Here is a 15,985-nt window from a genome sequence, read left to right as displayed (position 1 = left end):
GAGCACTGAGGGAGGTTGTGGGGGAAGCACTGCAGGGAGGGATGGGGGGAGCACTGAGGCATGTGGGAGCACTGAGGGAGGGTGGGGGAGCACTGAGCATGGGGAGCACTGAGGATGTGGGGGAGCACTGAGGAGGTTGTGGGGGAGCACCGAGGCATGTGGGGGGAGCACTGAGGCATGTGGGGGGAGCACTGAGGGAGGTATGGGGGAGCATTGAGGCATGTGGGTGTGCCTGCACAGGGGGGCACATGCCTGTGGAAGCCAATCCTCAATCATTCTTCTGCCTTACTCATTGAGGAAGGATCTCAATCAAACGCAGGGCTCATTGACATGGCTAGTCTTCCTAGTCTGCTTGCTCTGGTGATCCCTGCCCCTGCCTTCACCCACAAGGCCTTCATGTAGGATCTGGGGCTCTGGACTCCAGTGCTCGCCCTGGCGTGGCAAATGCATGACCTCCTAGCCCCTCCCCAGCCCCGAGTCTTTTATACTCAGTGCTATTATTCAGTATCGCCACCGTTGAGCCTCGTTCTCAGGCTGTGCCAGGCAGGCTTGCCCGCGCCCTTCTGGACTCTCCCTGTCATTTGTTTAGGCATCTCTGTGCTTTCTGGAAGGAGCCATCCCTGGCTCATCTCTCACTGTCCTGAAGGAGGCATTTCTCCAAGGACCTCTGGCTCCTTTCCACAGACAATGATATTTAAAAAACAAGATTTGGGCCCAGGGAACGCCCTTTGCTATGGGTGGCCCTGTTCCCAGGTTCATAGAAACAGCTGCTTAAAAATAAATCCCAAATGAACCGGCAGTGGTGGTGGCGCACGCCTTTAATCCCCAGCACTCTGGAGGCAGAGGCAGGCGGATCTCTGTGAGTTCGAGGCCAGCCTGGTCTACAAATCGAGTTCCAGAACAGCTAGGGCTATACAGAGAAACCCTGTCTTAAAAAAAAAAAAAGAAAGAAAAAAGAAATAAAATAATTAAATGAAAATAAATATATCCAAATGAAAAACCTTTCACTCCAGCTGGGTGTGGTGGTACAGTCCTTTAATCCCAGCACTCGGGAGGCAGAGGCAGGCGGATCTCTATGAGTTTGAGGCCAGCCTGCTGGTCTACAAAGTGAGTTCCAGGACAGCCAGGGTTTTTACACACAGAAACCCTGGCTCAAAAAAGCAAAACAAAACAAAAAAACAAACAAACAAAAAAACTTTTCCATTCTAATCTACAGGGGCCCCCTTTTCTCCTAGTGAGGCCCCTGGTTCCCAACACTATCATTCAACTTAATGGTTTACTTAAAACTGTAATACACACACACACACACACACACACACACACACACACACACAACTGCTGCACCAGACCATGCCCAACTACCAAGTTCAAGTTCCAGACCCTCTGCAGATCTGTTGCCTGATTTACAGTCAGAAGGCTGTGAACACAAGTTCCTAGGAAAGATACACGTGTAGAAGAGTCTTCGGGCTGGTTGGTCAGAACTTCATGATTGTGGAGAGTTGGAAGGATATAGTTCAAAACCCAAACTTATCCTGGGCCTTTTTTAGTCCCCTTAACAACCTTTTACCACACACCTGTTCCCCTACTGTCCTCCTGACTATGGGTGGGACCTTTGGAATGTGCAGACTTAGCAAATGACAAGCTTCCAGCCACCCAGAAGCTAAAATCACCATGAGCCAATCCGAGGCCTGGAGCAGAGAGCTCTCCGCTCTGTAGCCTCCCACCCGAGGTCCCTGTCGGGTACTCCATGTGCTCATTTGTGGCATCACTTCTGTGACACTGAGACATCCTGAAACTGCTTCCACAGTGGAAGATGACATGCAGGTCACCCATATTTAGCTCTTACTAAATATGGAATGACAGCGCATAGATGTGTTGCAAACAGCTCCTTAGAAAGCAAGGCCCTCTGGAGAAACCTATCAATTTGGCAAGGACCTATGGATACTATATGGCCAACTCCTGCACTAATCCTAGGGAACTCATGGGCTTCAGGCCTCTGTAACTTTCTTTATGCTTATTCTTACAGTAACTCTTAGTTTTGCTTTATTAGTTGTGATTGTGCCTGAGTTTACTGGAAACAAAAGCCCCAACAGAAAAATGTCTCTGTTACAGAAACTGGTTTCTCCAGTTGCCCCTTATGGTGGTATTTTATTTGTACTGAAATGTGATTTTAACTGTATGTTAATAAATAAAGTTGCCCGGGGGTCAGAGCCATAGCAAAAGCTGGGCATTGGTGGTGCACACTTTAATCCCAGCACTTGGGAGGCAGAGCTAGGTAAGTTTCTGTGTGTTCAGGGATACAGCCAGCATTGGAGACACACGACTTTAATCTCAATACCAACCATAGAAGACCTGGAAGTCTCTACAGACAGGCAGTAACGAGGCAGTCATGTGTTTGGGTTTACAACCAATGAGAAGGCAGAACAGAAAGACTATATAAAGACAAACACACAGGAAGTAGGTCTCTTTCAGAGAGGTAGGTCCACTGTAGGAGGAAGGGTAAGGTTTTAGCTCTGAGCTCTGACCTCTTGGCTTTCTTCTTTGCATTGGTTCTGTGTTTCTTATTTAATAAGACAGTTGGTTACATCTACAGCCCCTGGCTGCCTGTGCAGTAATCCTGAGTAAGCAGGAGGAACTCACTAAGGTTAATGATTATTGCTTATTTAATTCCAAAAAGAGATAAATATATGCTAAAAAACTTAAGAACTTGGAAAATAGTTTCTTAAAAGATGACATTAAAAACTTATAGGAACATATAAGGAAAAGATATAGGACATTTCTCTGGTGCCAGAAAATGAACACTTGGATATTTTTCCAATATATCAATAAAGGAATCTAAAACTCCCATTTCTGGGTTGGGGATTTAGCTCAGTGGTAGAGCACTTGCCTAGCAAGCACAAGGCCCTGGGTTCAATCCTCAGTTCAAAAAAACAAAAAAACAAACAAACAAAAAAAAAAAAAAACTCCCATTTCCCTTAAAGAAAAGTACAAGTAGAAACTGCCAGAAAGAATAAGAAATTTAGTCCCAATAGTTAAAGAGTTAGGTATTAATGGTTACTATTTTGAGAACTTATAAAGAAGAGGATTATAACTGTAATCCACATAATAAAGGTGATATACAGATCACTTAGAAACTGGTATACACCTGAAAATGATGTCCTAAGCATCATAATATACTCAGCTGATTTCAAATTGTTAAGAACTGATCATAGGGCTTAAATCTCTTACTTTGTAATCGGATGTTTCCTGCTGGCTAGGGCACAGTTTGAATAAGATGTACCTAACTAGATATAAACATTTGGCTTATACTGTAATGATATGGCGTAAAGGACAATGATGTCAGGGAAGTGGGAAAGAAGAGAAACTAAAATGTTAATGATCCTTGGAAAATGATTAAAGAGAAATGATTTGAAACTGCTGATGCTTGAATGCATTAGGACTTTATAAAGACGGCCTGAGCTAGTCCGGGCCATCAGTTTTAAAGACAACAGGTGGTCAGACTCTCCATTCTTTGCTGACCTCTGGCCTGCGGCACAAGAACCCGCTGGAGCTGGACTCGGGCGGCGTCTGTGCTTGCCAGTCTCCTGCTCAATGCAATCTTGCTGGTTTTTTGTTTTGTTTTTGTTTTTCTTTTGTTTTTTGTTTGTTTTTTTCAAGATAGGATTTTTCTGTGTAGCTTTGGAGCCTGTCCTGGGACTCACTCTGTAGACCAGGTTGGCCTCAAACTCACAGAGATCCACCTGCCTCTGCCTCCCGAGTGCTGGGATTAAAGGCATGCGCCACCATCACCTGGCTAATCTTGCTATTTTTTAAAATATTTATTTATTTTGGTGGGTGGGTTGGGGAGGAAGGCTGGAGGGGCAGGAGGAAGGGGATCTGTGATTGGTATGTAAAATGAATTAAAAAAATCTTAGAAAAAAATAATAGAAAAAAACATTTATTTATTTTATATATATGACTGACCTGTCTTCATGCAGACCAGAAGAGGGAATCAGATCTCATTATAGGTGGTTGTAAGCCACCATGTGGGTGCTGGGAATTGAACTCAGGACCTCTGGAAGAGCAGCCAGTGCCCTTAACTGCTGAGCCATCTCTCCAGCCACCTATCAACCTTGCTACTTTTAGAAATTCCATGGGTGCCTCACCATAAAGAGCTGAAATGAAGGTAAGAGGCACTGCCCCTCCACATTATGTTCCCCACCCTGTAGTCACACCCTTACTGTCACACCCAGCACCACTAAGATACCCACATCTAGGATACCTTTGCTTCCTCTGCGAACAGTTCCCTGAGGCACTGCAACTACCTGATCTAGCCTCTTTACATCCATCCCAAGATGAACAGAAGCACAGCAGGGACCTGACCTGCTCCAGTTCCAGGGGATCTGGTGCCCTCTCCTGGCACTGCGGGCACTGCATGCATATGCTGCATGCAAATGCTGCAGGCAAACACTCACATAAAATAAAACCTTTTTAAAAGAGGAAATACAGAATTACCTGGATATAGTGGCACATGCCTTTAGTTCAGCATTTGGGAGGCAGAGGCAGGTGGATCCATATGAGTTCAAGGCTAGTCTTTTCTAAATATTACGTTCCAGACTAGGCAAGGCTAAAAAGAGAGACCATGTCCCCTCCCATCCCTTGCAAAAAGGAGAAAGAGGAGGAAGAGGAGGAGAAGGAATGAAAGATAAAATGCAAAGGTTTTTTGTTTTTGTTTTTCAAGACAGGGTTTCTCTGTGTATCCCTGACTGTCCTAGAACTCGCTCTATAGACCAGGCTGGCCCCGAACTCTGAGATCCTCCTGCCTCTGCCTCCTGAGTGCTGGAATTAAAGGTGTTGCTGCTGATTGATCTTCAACAAGAAGGGCCTGTGTGTTTGCGCCAACCACTTTCCCAGCTGCTCGAACAAGATCTCTGCTTTGTTTATGTAAACTTGACTCGTTAGCCCCTCCTACTTCACAGAGCATGCATGTGGCATACTGGTTCACATCACAGAATATGAAGTTACTTGTACTTTGTTTACCTCTCATTTTTCCTTTTTTTTTTTTTAAATTTATTATTATATATACAGAAGACGGTGCCAGATCTCATTACAGATGGTGCCTCCATGTGGTTGCTGGGAATTGAACTCAGGACCTCTGGAAGAGCAGTCGGTGCTCTTAACCTCTGAGCCATCTCTCCAGCCCCCTCATTTTTCTTTTTTTAAATGGTGTCACGTGCCTCACCCAGGCTGGCCTCTGCCCTGGCTAGGTTTCTGTTGCTGTGATAAAATATCCTAACTGTGGTAGTATGAATGAAAGTGGCCCCCACAGGCTCATATATTTGAGTATGTTGTCCCTAGTTGGTGGGATTGTTTGGGGAGGATTAGGTCTGGCCTTGTTGGAGAAGGTATGTCACTGGGGGGCGGGGTGAAGTTTTAAAAGAATGGAAGGATTCCCAATGTTCTCTCTCTCTCTGCCTCACAGTTGTGGATCTGTTAGAGTCGGCGCTGATAACAGAAGCTTCACTCCGATATTGAGTCACTCAGAAGCAGTTTATTGTACGTGTGCACACGGGTCAACAGTCAAGCTGAGGACTGAAGACCCCGAAGCTCCAGCTTATAGGCTTTTTATAGGGCAGTTTCATACGGGTTGGGTAGAGGGGTTACTCGGGGTTCAGGCACCCTAGCTGAGTCTTGGGGGTCTGGGGGGTTTTGGGTGGGTAACAGCAGTTTCTGAGAAATCTTGAGTACACCTGTGGCTTTTGCAGAACAGCCTATTTTTCGCAAGGCAGGTGGGAAGCTGATGCAGGCTGTGTTTTGCTCAAGAGGGGGGAGCTTTGTCCTGCAAGAGCTGTGGTTTGCTCAGGGGCTTTGCTCTGCAAGAGCTGTGTTTCTGTCAGAGCAAGCTTTGCTCCTGCAAGAGCTGTGGTTTCTGCTCAAGCAGGGGGGGGCAAGCTTTGCTCCTGCAAGAGCTGTGGTTTCTGCTCAAGCAGGGGCAGAAGCATTTTTAAGCAAGAATATAGTTCCTTTTTATATTGTTCCAATTAACTCTTCATTCCCTCCTCTTCTTGTACTGACCTTTAATCCTAAAGGTTGGTATCGGGTACAGGCTGGTATCTAGCCTTTCCCTGAGTTTTGTCATAGATTCCCTTACCACCCCTGTGTGGTCAGTATAGAAGCAACAATTTTCTTTAGAACTGCTGAAGCTAGCAACTGAAACGCACAGTGTGATCCCAGTGTTGCATGCCCAATATAGACCTGATGATGGGACTATGTATTTGGAAGTGTCAGACGAAGACACTGTCACCTCCCCATGCTTTACAATGATAACTTTCAGCTTGCCCACATTTGTATGCCTGTGCCCTGCTCCTCCCGTCCCTCGGACATATATAGAACGGTCTCTTTCTTAGGGCTGCTCGGGTCCTTGGGTCTCTGCACCCTGCTGGGTAATGCGAACAGGGGCAGCGTCCACTTTGGGTACATACTTCTGGTTCACCTGGGTTGGCCGGGTCAGTGGTGGGGATGTCAAAGTCTTCTGCCCCAGCCAACATGTGGCAAAGGTCAGGTTCTAGGGCAGGCCACCAAGTCCAAAGAGGGTACCTACCAGTTCTTTCCCAAACCACATCCCCTTCCCCCGACAGTACTTGCCACGTCTGGCTCACAGGTTGGTGTGGGTTAGTTCAGCCGGTCTCTATGTCGGATCCGAAGCTTGAGAGGATTATCAGTCCCCTCCACAGTCCAGTCCAAATCCATGTCCGGAGCAGGAGCAGGCTTGAGATGGGAGCCATGAATCCACGCAGCAATTTCATCTACTTTAACCGCCGTCGGGGTGGTCAACAGGACTTGATAGGGACCCTTCCACCGAGGTTCCAAGGTCTGATGCTGGTGCCGGCGGACCGGTGGGCAGGCCATCTCCACTGGCCTGGTACTCGGCAGACAACTGTTTCCACAGGGTGTGCTGGACGACCGCCAAAGCTTGCAGTCTGTCAGATAGGAAGGAAGGCATGATTTCCCCTTGTTGGAAGGTTAGGTCCTTAACTGGGGGTGCACAACCAAAGAGCAATTCGAATGGGGTTAGGCCCTTAAAGGAAGGGGTATTCCTAGCCCTAAAGAAGGCATATGGTAGGAGCATCGTCCAATCTCTAGAGCCAGTCTCCATGGTCAATTTGGTTAGGGTCTCCTTAATTGTTTTATTCATTCTTTCTACCTATCCGGAACTCTGGGATCTGTAAGCACAATGCAGTTTCCAATCAATCCCCAGTACCTTGGCCAGTCCCTGACTCACCTGGGCCACGAATGCTGGGCCATTATCTGACCCGATTACCTGAGGCAGTCCAAATCGTGGGAAGATTTCCTAAAGATCCAAGTGTAAAATCTTCCCCAGTGCTGGCCCGGTCGACTCCCTCGGAGTCTCTTTCCAGGAGCCAACCGACCAGGGTATGCATTAACCTGCTGGCAGGCTCGGCAGCCTGCCACCACTTCCTCTGCCATCCGCTTCCTTTCAGACGGGGAGTGGGTTTTATTCTCTGCAGTGAGCTGGACTAACTTCTGGCTACCCAGATGGGTCAACTTGTGGATTCGTTCCAGAGTGTCCTTCAGAGTCTCAGGGGCCAGAGGCTCTTCAGAGACTGGGCTTTTAGGGGGTGACAGGTGGACTGTCAGGTGTCTGATGCCTCGGAGAGCTGCTTCCCTTGCTTCCTGGTCAGCCCTCCGGTTCCCAGCTGCAACTGGGGAGTCGCCCTTCTGGTGTCCTGGGCAATGTACGATGGCCAGCTCACGAGGCAGTATGACGGCATAGTCATTTGTTACTGGTAGGAGCGGAGTGTTCCACTCTGACTGGCATGGTTTCAGAATGCCCAGTTCCAGAAACCTCCTGATGTGAGGTTTTATGCCTTCCCGGGCCTCTCGACTGAGCGGGTATTGTCTTACACGCACGGGCACCACAGTGGGCTTAAGGGTGACTACCCCCGGAGGTTGTTCTTTAGCCAGCCCAAGGCCCCTGTCTCTGCCCACGCATTAGGAAACCTGTGAATCCATTCCTCGTTGTTCGGGGAGACAGTAGCTACAGAGGCTTTAGCTGCTGCTCCATACAACCGATACTCCTCAGTGGCTGGGAGTTCTAATGTGAGGAGATGGAGGTCCCCCACTTTCGGGTGTGCAAATTTTAATTCTGGGCCCCGAGCGGTAAAGGAGATTTGAGCTCTCAATTTTGTCAGGAGGTCTCTGCCCAAAAGCGGCGCCGGACAGTCAGGCAGGACTAGGAAGGAATGCTGTACAGTACCTTTTCCCAAGTTGACTGTTCTCTGGGTGGTCCAGGGTCTCTCTCTGCTTCCATTCGCTCCTTGAACCAGTGACTTTCGGGTAGATAGAGGCCCCAGCGGATGCTGGATGGCTGAGTAGACTGCCCCTGTGTCCACCTCAAAGTCCACTGGGGTCCCCTCCACTTCAAATGTTACCCGGAGCTCGGGGAGGGGATCCGAACCCTGACTCCCTCAGTCTTCAAGGGCAAGGACCTGTCGACCTCGCCCTTTTGACTTCTTTGGGCATTCTCTGGCCCAGTGACCTTTTTCTTTACAGTAGGCACATTGGTTTGGTCCCAGAGGAGAGCGGCCTCCCCGGCCTCCTCCTCCTCGCCCCAGTGGCCCCGGCCCGTCTCTTACCGCGGCTGCAAGAATCCGTGTCAAATCCCGATTCTGGCGTTTTTGTCGTTTTTTTTTTTTTTTTTTTTTTTTCTCTTTCTTTTTCCAGTCGAATCTCTTTTTCTTCCGCAGTCTCTCGTTTATAGTAGACCTTCTCTGCCTCTTTAACCAGATCTCTCAGGCTCAGCCCTTGCAATCCATCCGTATATCTGTGGCGGACTGTCCTATAAAGGCCATGCTTACTGCTCCCCTCAATTCCTCTGACTGTGGGTCAAAGGGGGTATACCTTCTATATGCCTCCATGAGTCTCTCAAGGAAGGCAGAGGGGGTTTCTTCCGGCCCTTGCAGAACCTCACCTACCTTCGCCAAATTAGTGGGCCTTCTGGCCGCTGCACGGAGACCCGCCATTAGAGTCTGGCGATAGAGGGACAGATGCTCCCTACCTTCTGGAGTGCTCGGGTCCCAGGCCGGACGTCTCAAGGGGAAACGCTCATCAATGAGATTGGGGAGCTGGGTTGGCCGTCCGTCTGGTCCAGGGACCAACTTCCTAGCTTCTAGGAGGATGCGTTCCCTTCCTTCTGTGGTGAAAAGGACCCCCAGAAGTTGCTGACAATCGTCCCAAGTAGGCTGGTGGGAATACATAATGGACTCGAGGAGCCCGGTTAGTCAGGTGGGATCTTCAGAAAAGGGTGGATTATTATTTTTCCAATTATATAAATCTGAGGAAGAGAAACGGCCAATATTGGAGGGCAGGCATGTCTCCCCAGCCCCATCCTCAATGGTTCCCCCAATGGGGTGCAGGGCAGTGTGACTGCCGGTGGGACCTCATCATGAGGGCGTGCCCTCCTTTGCCGGGTGCCCTGTGCCGGCCCTGAGGGGAGACCAGAGCCGGTCCGGATTCTGCCCCAGCTGGCTGTGGCGGCGGTCTGTAGGGCGGCGGGGGATCTAGATCAAGAGAAATGAGGTCAGCCTGCGACTCCGGCAGGGGTGCAGGTGTCGGGGTTAACGGAGAAGGCTTAGGTGGTTCAGGGGTTTTGGTTAGAAGGAGGGGGGGTTTGGTCAGTAGGTGGTGCAGATGGGTTGGCCTGGAGAGACCGGACCCACTTAGGTGGGTCTAGCACCAAGTCCTCCCAGACCCAGATAGGCTTGCTGGTCCGGGTGTCCATGGGTACCTGGAACAAAAATCTTCTGTTTAACTGCCCTAATAACATTCAGATCAGAAGTGCCACTTTTCTTTCTTCACTCGAACCGCTAGGTTTGAGGCTCGGGCCATTACTTCTGACCAGTGGGCGACAGTAAGAGAGAGAGGTGTAGAGGCAGTCTGGCCCATACCGAACAGGCAAAACAAAACACCGAATGACACGAACAAACTCACAACACACAGAGACAGGACAAGCCGGCAAAATGGTATAGAAAATGAAACCAAAAGATGATCTAGTGGCCCGGGCCTCTTAAAAAGTCTCCTAGGCAAAAGGGTATCCGAAGGGGTCCCTTTTACAGGGTCCCCACACTCTAGAGCGTCCTCCAGAGTTGCAGCCTGTGGGTTCTGCACACGTCTGTCCCCCACTGTCCGGGTGTCCTCACGGGCAGCCCGGACAGCTGCTCACCCTCCCAAGCCGACTCACCACCAGATGTGAAGATGATTATCTCGGTGGAACCTCCAAAAATGTTAGAGTCGGCGCTGATAACAGAAGCTTCACTCCGATATTGAGTCACTCAGAAGCAGTTTATTGTACGTGTGCACACGGGTCAACAGTCAAGCTGAGGACTGAAGACCCCGAAGCTCCAGCTTATAGGCTTTTTATAGGGCAGTTTCATACGGGTGGGGTAGAGGGGTTACTCGGGGTTCAGACACCTAGCTGAGTCTTGGGGGTCTGGGGGGTTTTGGGTGGGTAACAGCAGTTCTGAAATCTGAGTACATCTTCTGCAGACAGATTTTGCAAGTGCATCTCGCTGCGAGCTTGTTTTGCTCAAGAACAGCTTGCTCGCAGTTTTTTCGCAAAGCGCTTGGCAGCGGGCTGCTGGGGGGCAAGCTTTGTCCTGCAAGAGCTGTGGTTTCTGCTCAAGCAGGGGGGGGCAAGCTTTGCTCCTGCAAGAGCTGTGGTTTCTGCTCAAGCAGGGGCAGAAGCATTTTTAAGCAAGAATATAGTTCCTTTTTATATTGTTCCAATTAACTCTTCAGATCAAGATATGAGCTCTCAGCTGTTCCCTCACTCTGCCATCACAGACTCTAACCCTAAGACGCTGTAAGCCAAATTAAATGCTTTCTTTTGTAAGCACTTATGAATGGAGCTTGTAAATTGGCCATGGAGTTTTATCCCAGCAATAGAGAAGAAACTAAGACAAGGACCTATTGTAGGAATTCAGCAGACTCACTGTATGGGGCAGGTACTAGAACAAACAGCTGTTTTTCGGAAGTACTTTGACCTTGAAGGAGCCTTGGGGAAAACAGTGGCTGTCTTGCTGAAGGGCTTTGCAGCCATTCAGTGGTTAGCATTCAGATCCACCCATGGTCCACCCAGCATCTGATGTCACCCTACCTAAGGTCCCCTTTAAGAGAAAACCTCCCTCTCCTCTCCTCTCTCTTCTCTCCTCTCTTCTCTCCCACCACGAAGCAGCACACACCTCTTCCCTTCCTTTCTTCCCTTTTCTCTTCCTCTTCTCTCCTCAGACCCCGCCCATTTTCTCTTTCTGCCCCTCCCCCCTTACTAAACCTTTCCACATGGATGCGGGTCTGCGTGGTGTGAGTAACTTTCCGCAGTGCCCCCTTGGCCACCGCCTGCTGTGTCTGCGTGACATGTCTCTGTCACCCATTGTGGGGCACCTTGGCTCTGCCCATCAGGGTCCCATGCCATGACTTTGGTCACAAGACGCCTCAGGCACACCTGATGCTCTTGATTAGTGTGCATGGCACACAATACAAAATAAAGGACTAGCATCAGGGAGGCATGTGATGCCCTTCTTCAGTAAGACATGTGAATTAAGATTAGGGACCGTGGTATGAGGAAATGCTCTATGTAACCATCAACAGGCCTTTGTACGGCTGTTCAGGGGGTTCAGTCCATCAGAAGAGGCTGGACCTGCCTACAGCCACATTGGCTCTCAAATTTCACCTTGGGAATGCCTTCTTTCTTCAACGATGCGCAGTACATAGCTGAACCCCAACAATGACCAAAAGCAACTTGAAGAGCAAAGGGTGTATTTCAGTTTACAACCCTCAAGTCTCACTCCATCACTGAAGCAGAAGCCATGGAGGGGAGCTGCTTGCTGGCTTGCTCTCCATGGCTTGCTCAGCCTGCTTATACAGCCCAGGGGTGGCACCACCCACAGTGAGATGGGCCCTCTCACATCAATCAATCAAGACAATATCCCACAGTCTTGCCTACACGCATCTTGGGGATTTCTCATTAGATCTTTCAGGTGGAGATGCCAGATTAGAGCATGATGCTTCCAGGTCTGAGTCATCCCAGCCCACATGGTGCTCACAGCCATCTAATGAGATCGGTGCCTCTTCTGCTGCATCATATGTTGTATACATAATAAATAAAAAATTTTAAAAAAAAAAAAAAAAAAAAAAAAGATCCTTCTTCCCAGATAGGTCTACGTTTGTGTCCAGTACACAAAACCCAACCAGCACAGCCTCCAACTCACTAAGGAGCCAGGCTGGCCCTGAACCCCAATCCTCTGGTTCCCACCTCCCCAGTGCTAGGATTGTACGCATGTTCATCTTTCTGGAATTAAATCTGCACAAGCATCTAAACTACGCCCTAACTACAACACATCATTTAATAGAAATCAAACTAATATTTACAGACAATCACCAAGCCTTTGGAGCACTAGCTGACTATACCATACTGCAGAAATAAACAGGGTCTAATTTCCCCTGGACAACCTGTGCAGGTCAACAGATATCGGAATTGTTCTACATATTTGTCCAAATAATCAACTATTTAATATATATATATAGAACCGGAGAGATGTCTCGGTGGTTAAGAGCACTGGCTGCTCTTATAGAGGATCCAAGGTTTGATTCCCAGCACCCACATGGCAGCTCACACACCTGTAATCCCAGTTCCAATATATCAGTCTCTTCTGGCTGCCACAGGCACCAGGCACACAATTTCAAAGCCCTGGCACCCACATAAAAAGCTGGACATGGCCACACATGCACCTGTAACCCCAGCATGTGGGGGTGGAGGGAAGCAGAGAAAGGAAGCTGGCAGGAACTTGCTGGCTGCCAGCTCCAGATCAGTAAGGGCCCTACCTCAAGGGAATAAGGCAGGGAGTGAGAGACCAGGACACCAAACACCCTCCTCTGGGTTCCTTGGGAATGCAGGAGCCAGAGTATCCCACAGTGAGTTCCTGGAAGACAATGATCTAAGTAAGAATTAAAACTAGGTGATTTTGTCTATTGGTGTGGGAGGGGTCCCACACTGAAGACAGAACCCTAACAGATGGTTCTAACTTGTGCTAAAAAACATCAGAAGATGAACTCTTTTTTTTTTTTTTTGGAGCTAAGGATCAAACCCAGGGCCTTGTGCTTGCTAGGCAAGCTCTCTACCACTGAGCTAAATCCCCAACCCCAGGAGGCGAACTCTTAGATTCTATTTTTCATCTGAGGACATGGCCACACAGACTTGAGAAAAGCCGTGTGATCCTTATCTTCAATTATATCGACAACTGAGAACTCCAAGCAACGAACCCAAAACCCTTCTGGCAACATTTCTACAAATTCTGATGTTTATATCAATAAAAAAAAAAAAATGCCTGAGATATTTGGAGTTTTGGTTTATTTTCTTAAATAATAAAAAAAGATGATTTAGATAATGAGGATGACATCACTCTCATTGACTGTGTGTTGTTATAAATATTGCGTGCCCAATCCCTCTGATTTCCTTGAACTAAGTCTTCACATTTGAAGAGACTCTAACCTTTCACTATCTCTCATTTTTTCAGCATAATTATTTTCTTTTGGGGGGGCGTTATTGGGGACTGAATCTAGTCCGACTCACACCAGACAAGTCCTTTCCCACAGTTACGTCCCCACCCCAGTATAATTTAGCTAAAGATAAATCCCAGGTTTTGGAATGGCAAAGGCTTGTTTTAAATCTTCCCTCCATTGTCTCATTCAAAATACTCGAAATTTTTCCTAGTTCCCCCTTCTCACACAAAAACAATAACCACACAGCATCCGTGCATATCTAGTTTTCCTCCATCTGCCAGTGGAATCTAGAAAATCACGCTATGTCAGGTGACATTTCTCTGCAGAACCAAATCGTGCTGCACTGCGGACTCATCCAACCAATGGCGGACGTCCTGCGGACACTGACGCCGTGTGCAGAGCTCGGCCCCGCGGGCGACCACACCGCCAAAACAGATCCACACACCAGCCAGCCTACGGGGCAGTGAGGGGCGAAATCACGAGAGCGGGTAGACGGGGACGGGACAAACGCCTGCGAGTTGTGCGGGACATCACCAGAATTCCCTTTACGGGAGCAATTCCACCTGGCGCCCGCACCCCGGGCTGAGCCTGGCAGCCGAGCCCCGGGGGCGTGGCCAGCATCTCTGCGGCTCGCAGACCCCAGACATGACGTCATGGCATGCGCGCGCTCGGCTCCCGTGTCTTCGAGAGACCCGTCTGCGTGCTAGGAACACTAACCCCTCGTCTCTGACGCACGCTGGAAGTGCCTGTGGATCATTTACCAGCTGCCTTTTACATGACTGAGGGCTCGGCTCCCTCCACGCAGCGGCTTTCTCCCTCTTTCGGGAGGGAGGGAGGCGCTCGCCAGCGACTTCCGGCCTCGCGGCTCTCCGCGCGCGCACGCTCAGCGGCGGCGGAGCGCGGTCCCCCGGATGTGGCCCCGCCGGAAGCCCCGCCCCTGCCGCAGTGCGGCCGGCTTCGCGGCGCTGTGGGCGGTGGCCCTCGCCTCCGCGCGGAGCGGCGGTGTCCGTCTCGGCCGGCCGGCCCGTCGAGCGACCTCAGCCCGCCCGCGGGTCCCCGCCCGACATCCGCCGGCGCGGCGCCCCGCTTACCTGGAAGCCCGGGGCTCGGCCGGGCGCCCCGCACGGTGGTCGCGCTGAGAGCCCGCTGCGCCCCCTGGCGGCCTCCGCGAGCAGCGCGCGGGAGTGCGCACTGCGCCCCGCTGCCTGGGCCTCGGGGACGCGCAACCAGGCTGCAGCAACCCGCGCTGCACCCTGCAGCTGCCGCCTGACTGCATCGCGGCCCGGACCCCGCCGAGCCAGCCTTGCCATTCGCGCTGCACCGTTTGCCTCCGGGTACCCTTCCCGCGGCGACTTTTTTTCCAGCACCAGAAGACAGTTGCTCAGTTTCCCCACCGCGTCTAGCGATTCCTTTCCAAAGCCAACACCCACGTTATCACGTCCCAGCTGTCGCAGTTGGGCAAGCCCGCCCCGCTCCCATGGCAGCCCCAGGTGGCCGGCTGAGCTACCCTCATTTCTGCCCATCCAGTCGGATTTGGTCGATGCCCAGATGAGATGCGCCCTCCCCATTTCCCCAGGCTTAAGCAGCTCCCTAGAACAGCGCTTCCTAAACTGTTTCCTCGCCTGAACACGTCACCCCTTTTCGCCCGAGAAATTTTCCCAGAACCCCGGAGGTATAGGTATATAAAGTAGTTACATGAATCAAACATTAACGAGCCATAAATTGCAAGGTAATTCTTTGGCATACTTGTAATTTTATCATTTTCTGAAGATGACGGCAAATCTGCGTACTAGTATGCTTGGTTTTTACGTAAAGAGTAAATCCTGACTGAACGTCTGATACTGTAGAACATAGAGTATTGTGCCAGTCATGTTTCTACTGCGGTGATGAAGAGGATTTATCTCAGCTTTTGCCCACCCTGAAGGGACGTCAGGGCAAGAAATGGAGGCAGGAACTGATGAAGAGGCCAGGGTGGGGGTGAGAAGTGCTCGCTGGCTAGCTCTCCTTGGCTTGCTCAGTTAGCTCTCTAACAACCCAGGATCGCTTGCCCAAGTGTAGTGCAACAGTAGTCTGCTGGTAGAGACCAAAAAAAACACCAGTCAAGTAAATACCCCCAGGGACTTGTCTAAACCAATCTTCTCTCGTTCGGAGATGGTCACCTCCCTGAACCTGCGTAGACTGCCTGATCCTGACTGGTCTGGAGCTCCCAGAGACCCTCCTACCTCTGCCTCTGGAGTGCTGGGAGTAAGAGCTTGCATGCAGTATCATGTTCCCTCAAAAGGATTTGAACTATAGGCCTGGCGGTGGTGGCGCACGCCTTTAATCCCAGCACTCGGGAGGCAGAGCCAGGCAGATCTCTGTGAGTTCGAGGCAGCTGGGCTACAAGTGAGCTCCAGGAAAGGCGCAAAGCTACGCAGAGAAACCCTGT

At 50.0% G+C, this 15,985-nt stretch overlaps 1 protein-coding gene across 4 annotated transcripts; it reads right to left on the bottom strand.

Annotated features, from left to right (window-relative positions):
- Positions 1-5,904: 5,904 nt before the first annotated feature.
- Positions 5,905-15,235, bottom strand: LOC119088771. 4 transcript variants are annotated; one of them, XR_005092492.1, is made up of 2 exons: positions 14,319-14,448; positions 5,905-6,959 (listed from the first exon to the last, which is right to left on the bottom strand). XR_005092492.1 is itself a non-coding variant. In XM_037209625.1 (2 exons), exons 1-2 carry the CDS (start codon positions 15,123-15,125, stop codon positions 6,810-6,812), a joined length of 627 nt encoding a protein of 208 aa, XP_037065520.1. In that variant the 5' UTR covers positions 15,126-15,235; the 3' UTR covers positions 5,905-6,809. The 4 variants fall into 4 exon arrangements, 1 of the variants encoding a protein (XP_037065520.1); XR_005092491.1 differs by lacking the exon at positions 14,319-14,448 and adding an exon at positions 10,241-10,508; XR_005092490.1 differs by lacking the exon at positions 14,319-14,448 and adding an exon at positions 7,262-7,336.
- Between the last annotated feature and the right edge of the window lie 750 nt (positions 15,236-15,985).

The sequence above is a fragment of the Peromyscus leucopus genome, chromosome 12 (genome assembly GCF_004664715.2).
Source record: "Peromyscus leucopus breed LL Stock chromosome 12, UCI_PerLeu_2.1, whole genome shotgun sequence".
Taxonomy (NCBI): Eukaryota; Metazoa; Chordata; class Mammalia; order Rodentia; family Cricetidae; genus Peromyscus; species Peromyscus leucopus.
This window is presented reverse-complemented; position numbering and strand designations above follow the sequence as displayed.

Bases quoted from the DNA above. Each gene is read 5' to 3' on its own strand.
- LOC119088771 (XM_037209625.1), bottom strand. From the start codon at position 15,125: ATGGGGAGGGCGCATCTCATCTGGGCATCGACCAAATCCGACTGGATG. The intron at 6,960-14,648 runs GTAAGCGGGGCG...CCTATCTGACAG, and splicing joins GCCGAGCCCCGGGCTTCCAG to ACTGCAAGCTTTGGCGGTCG.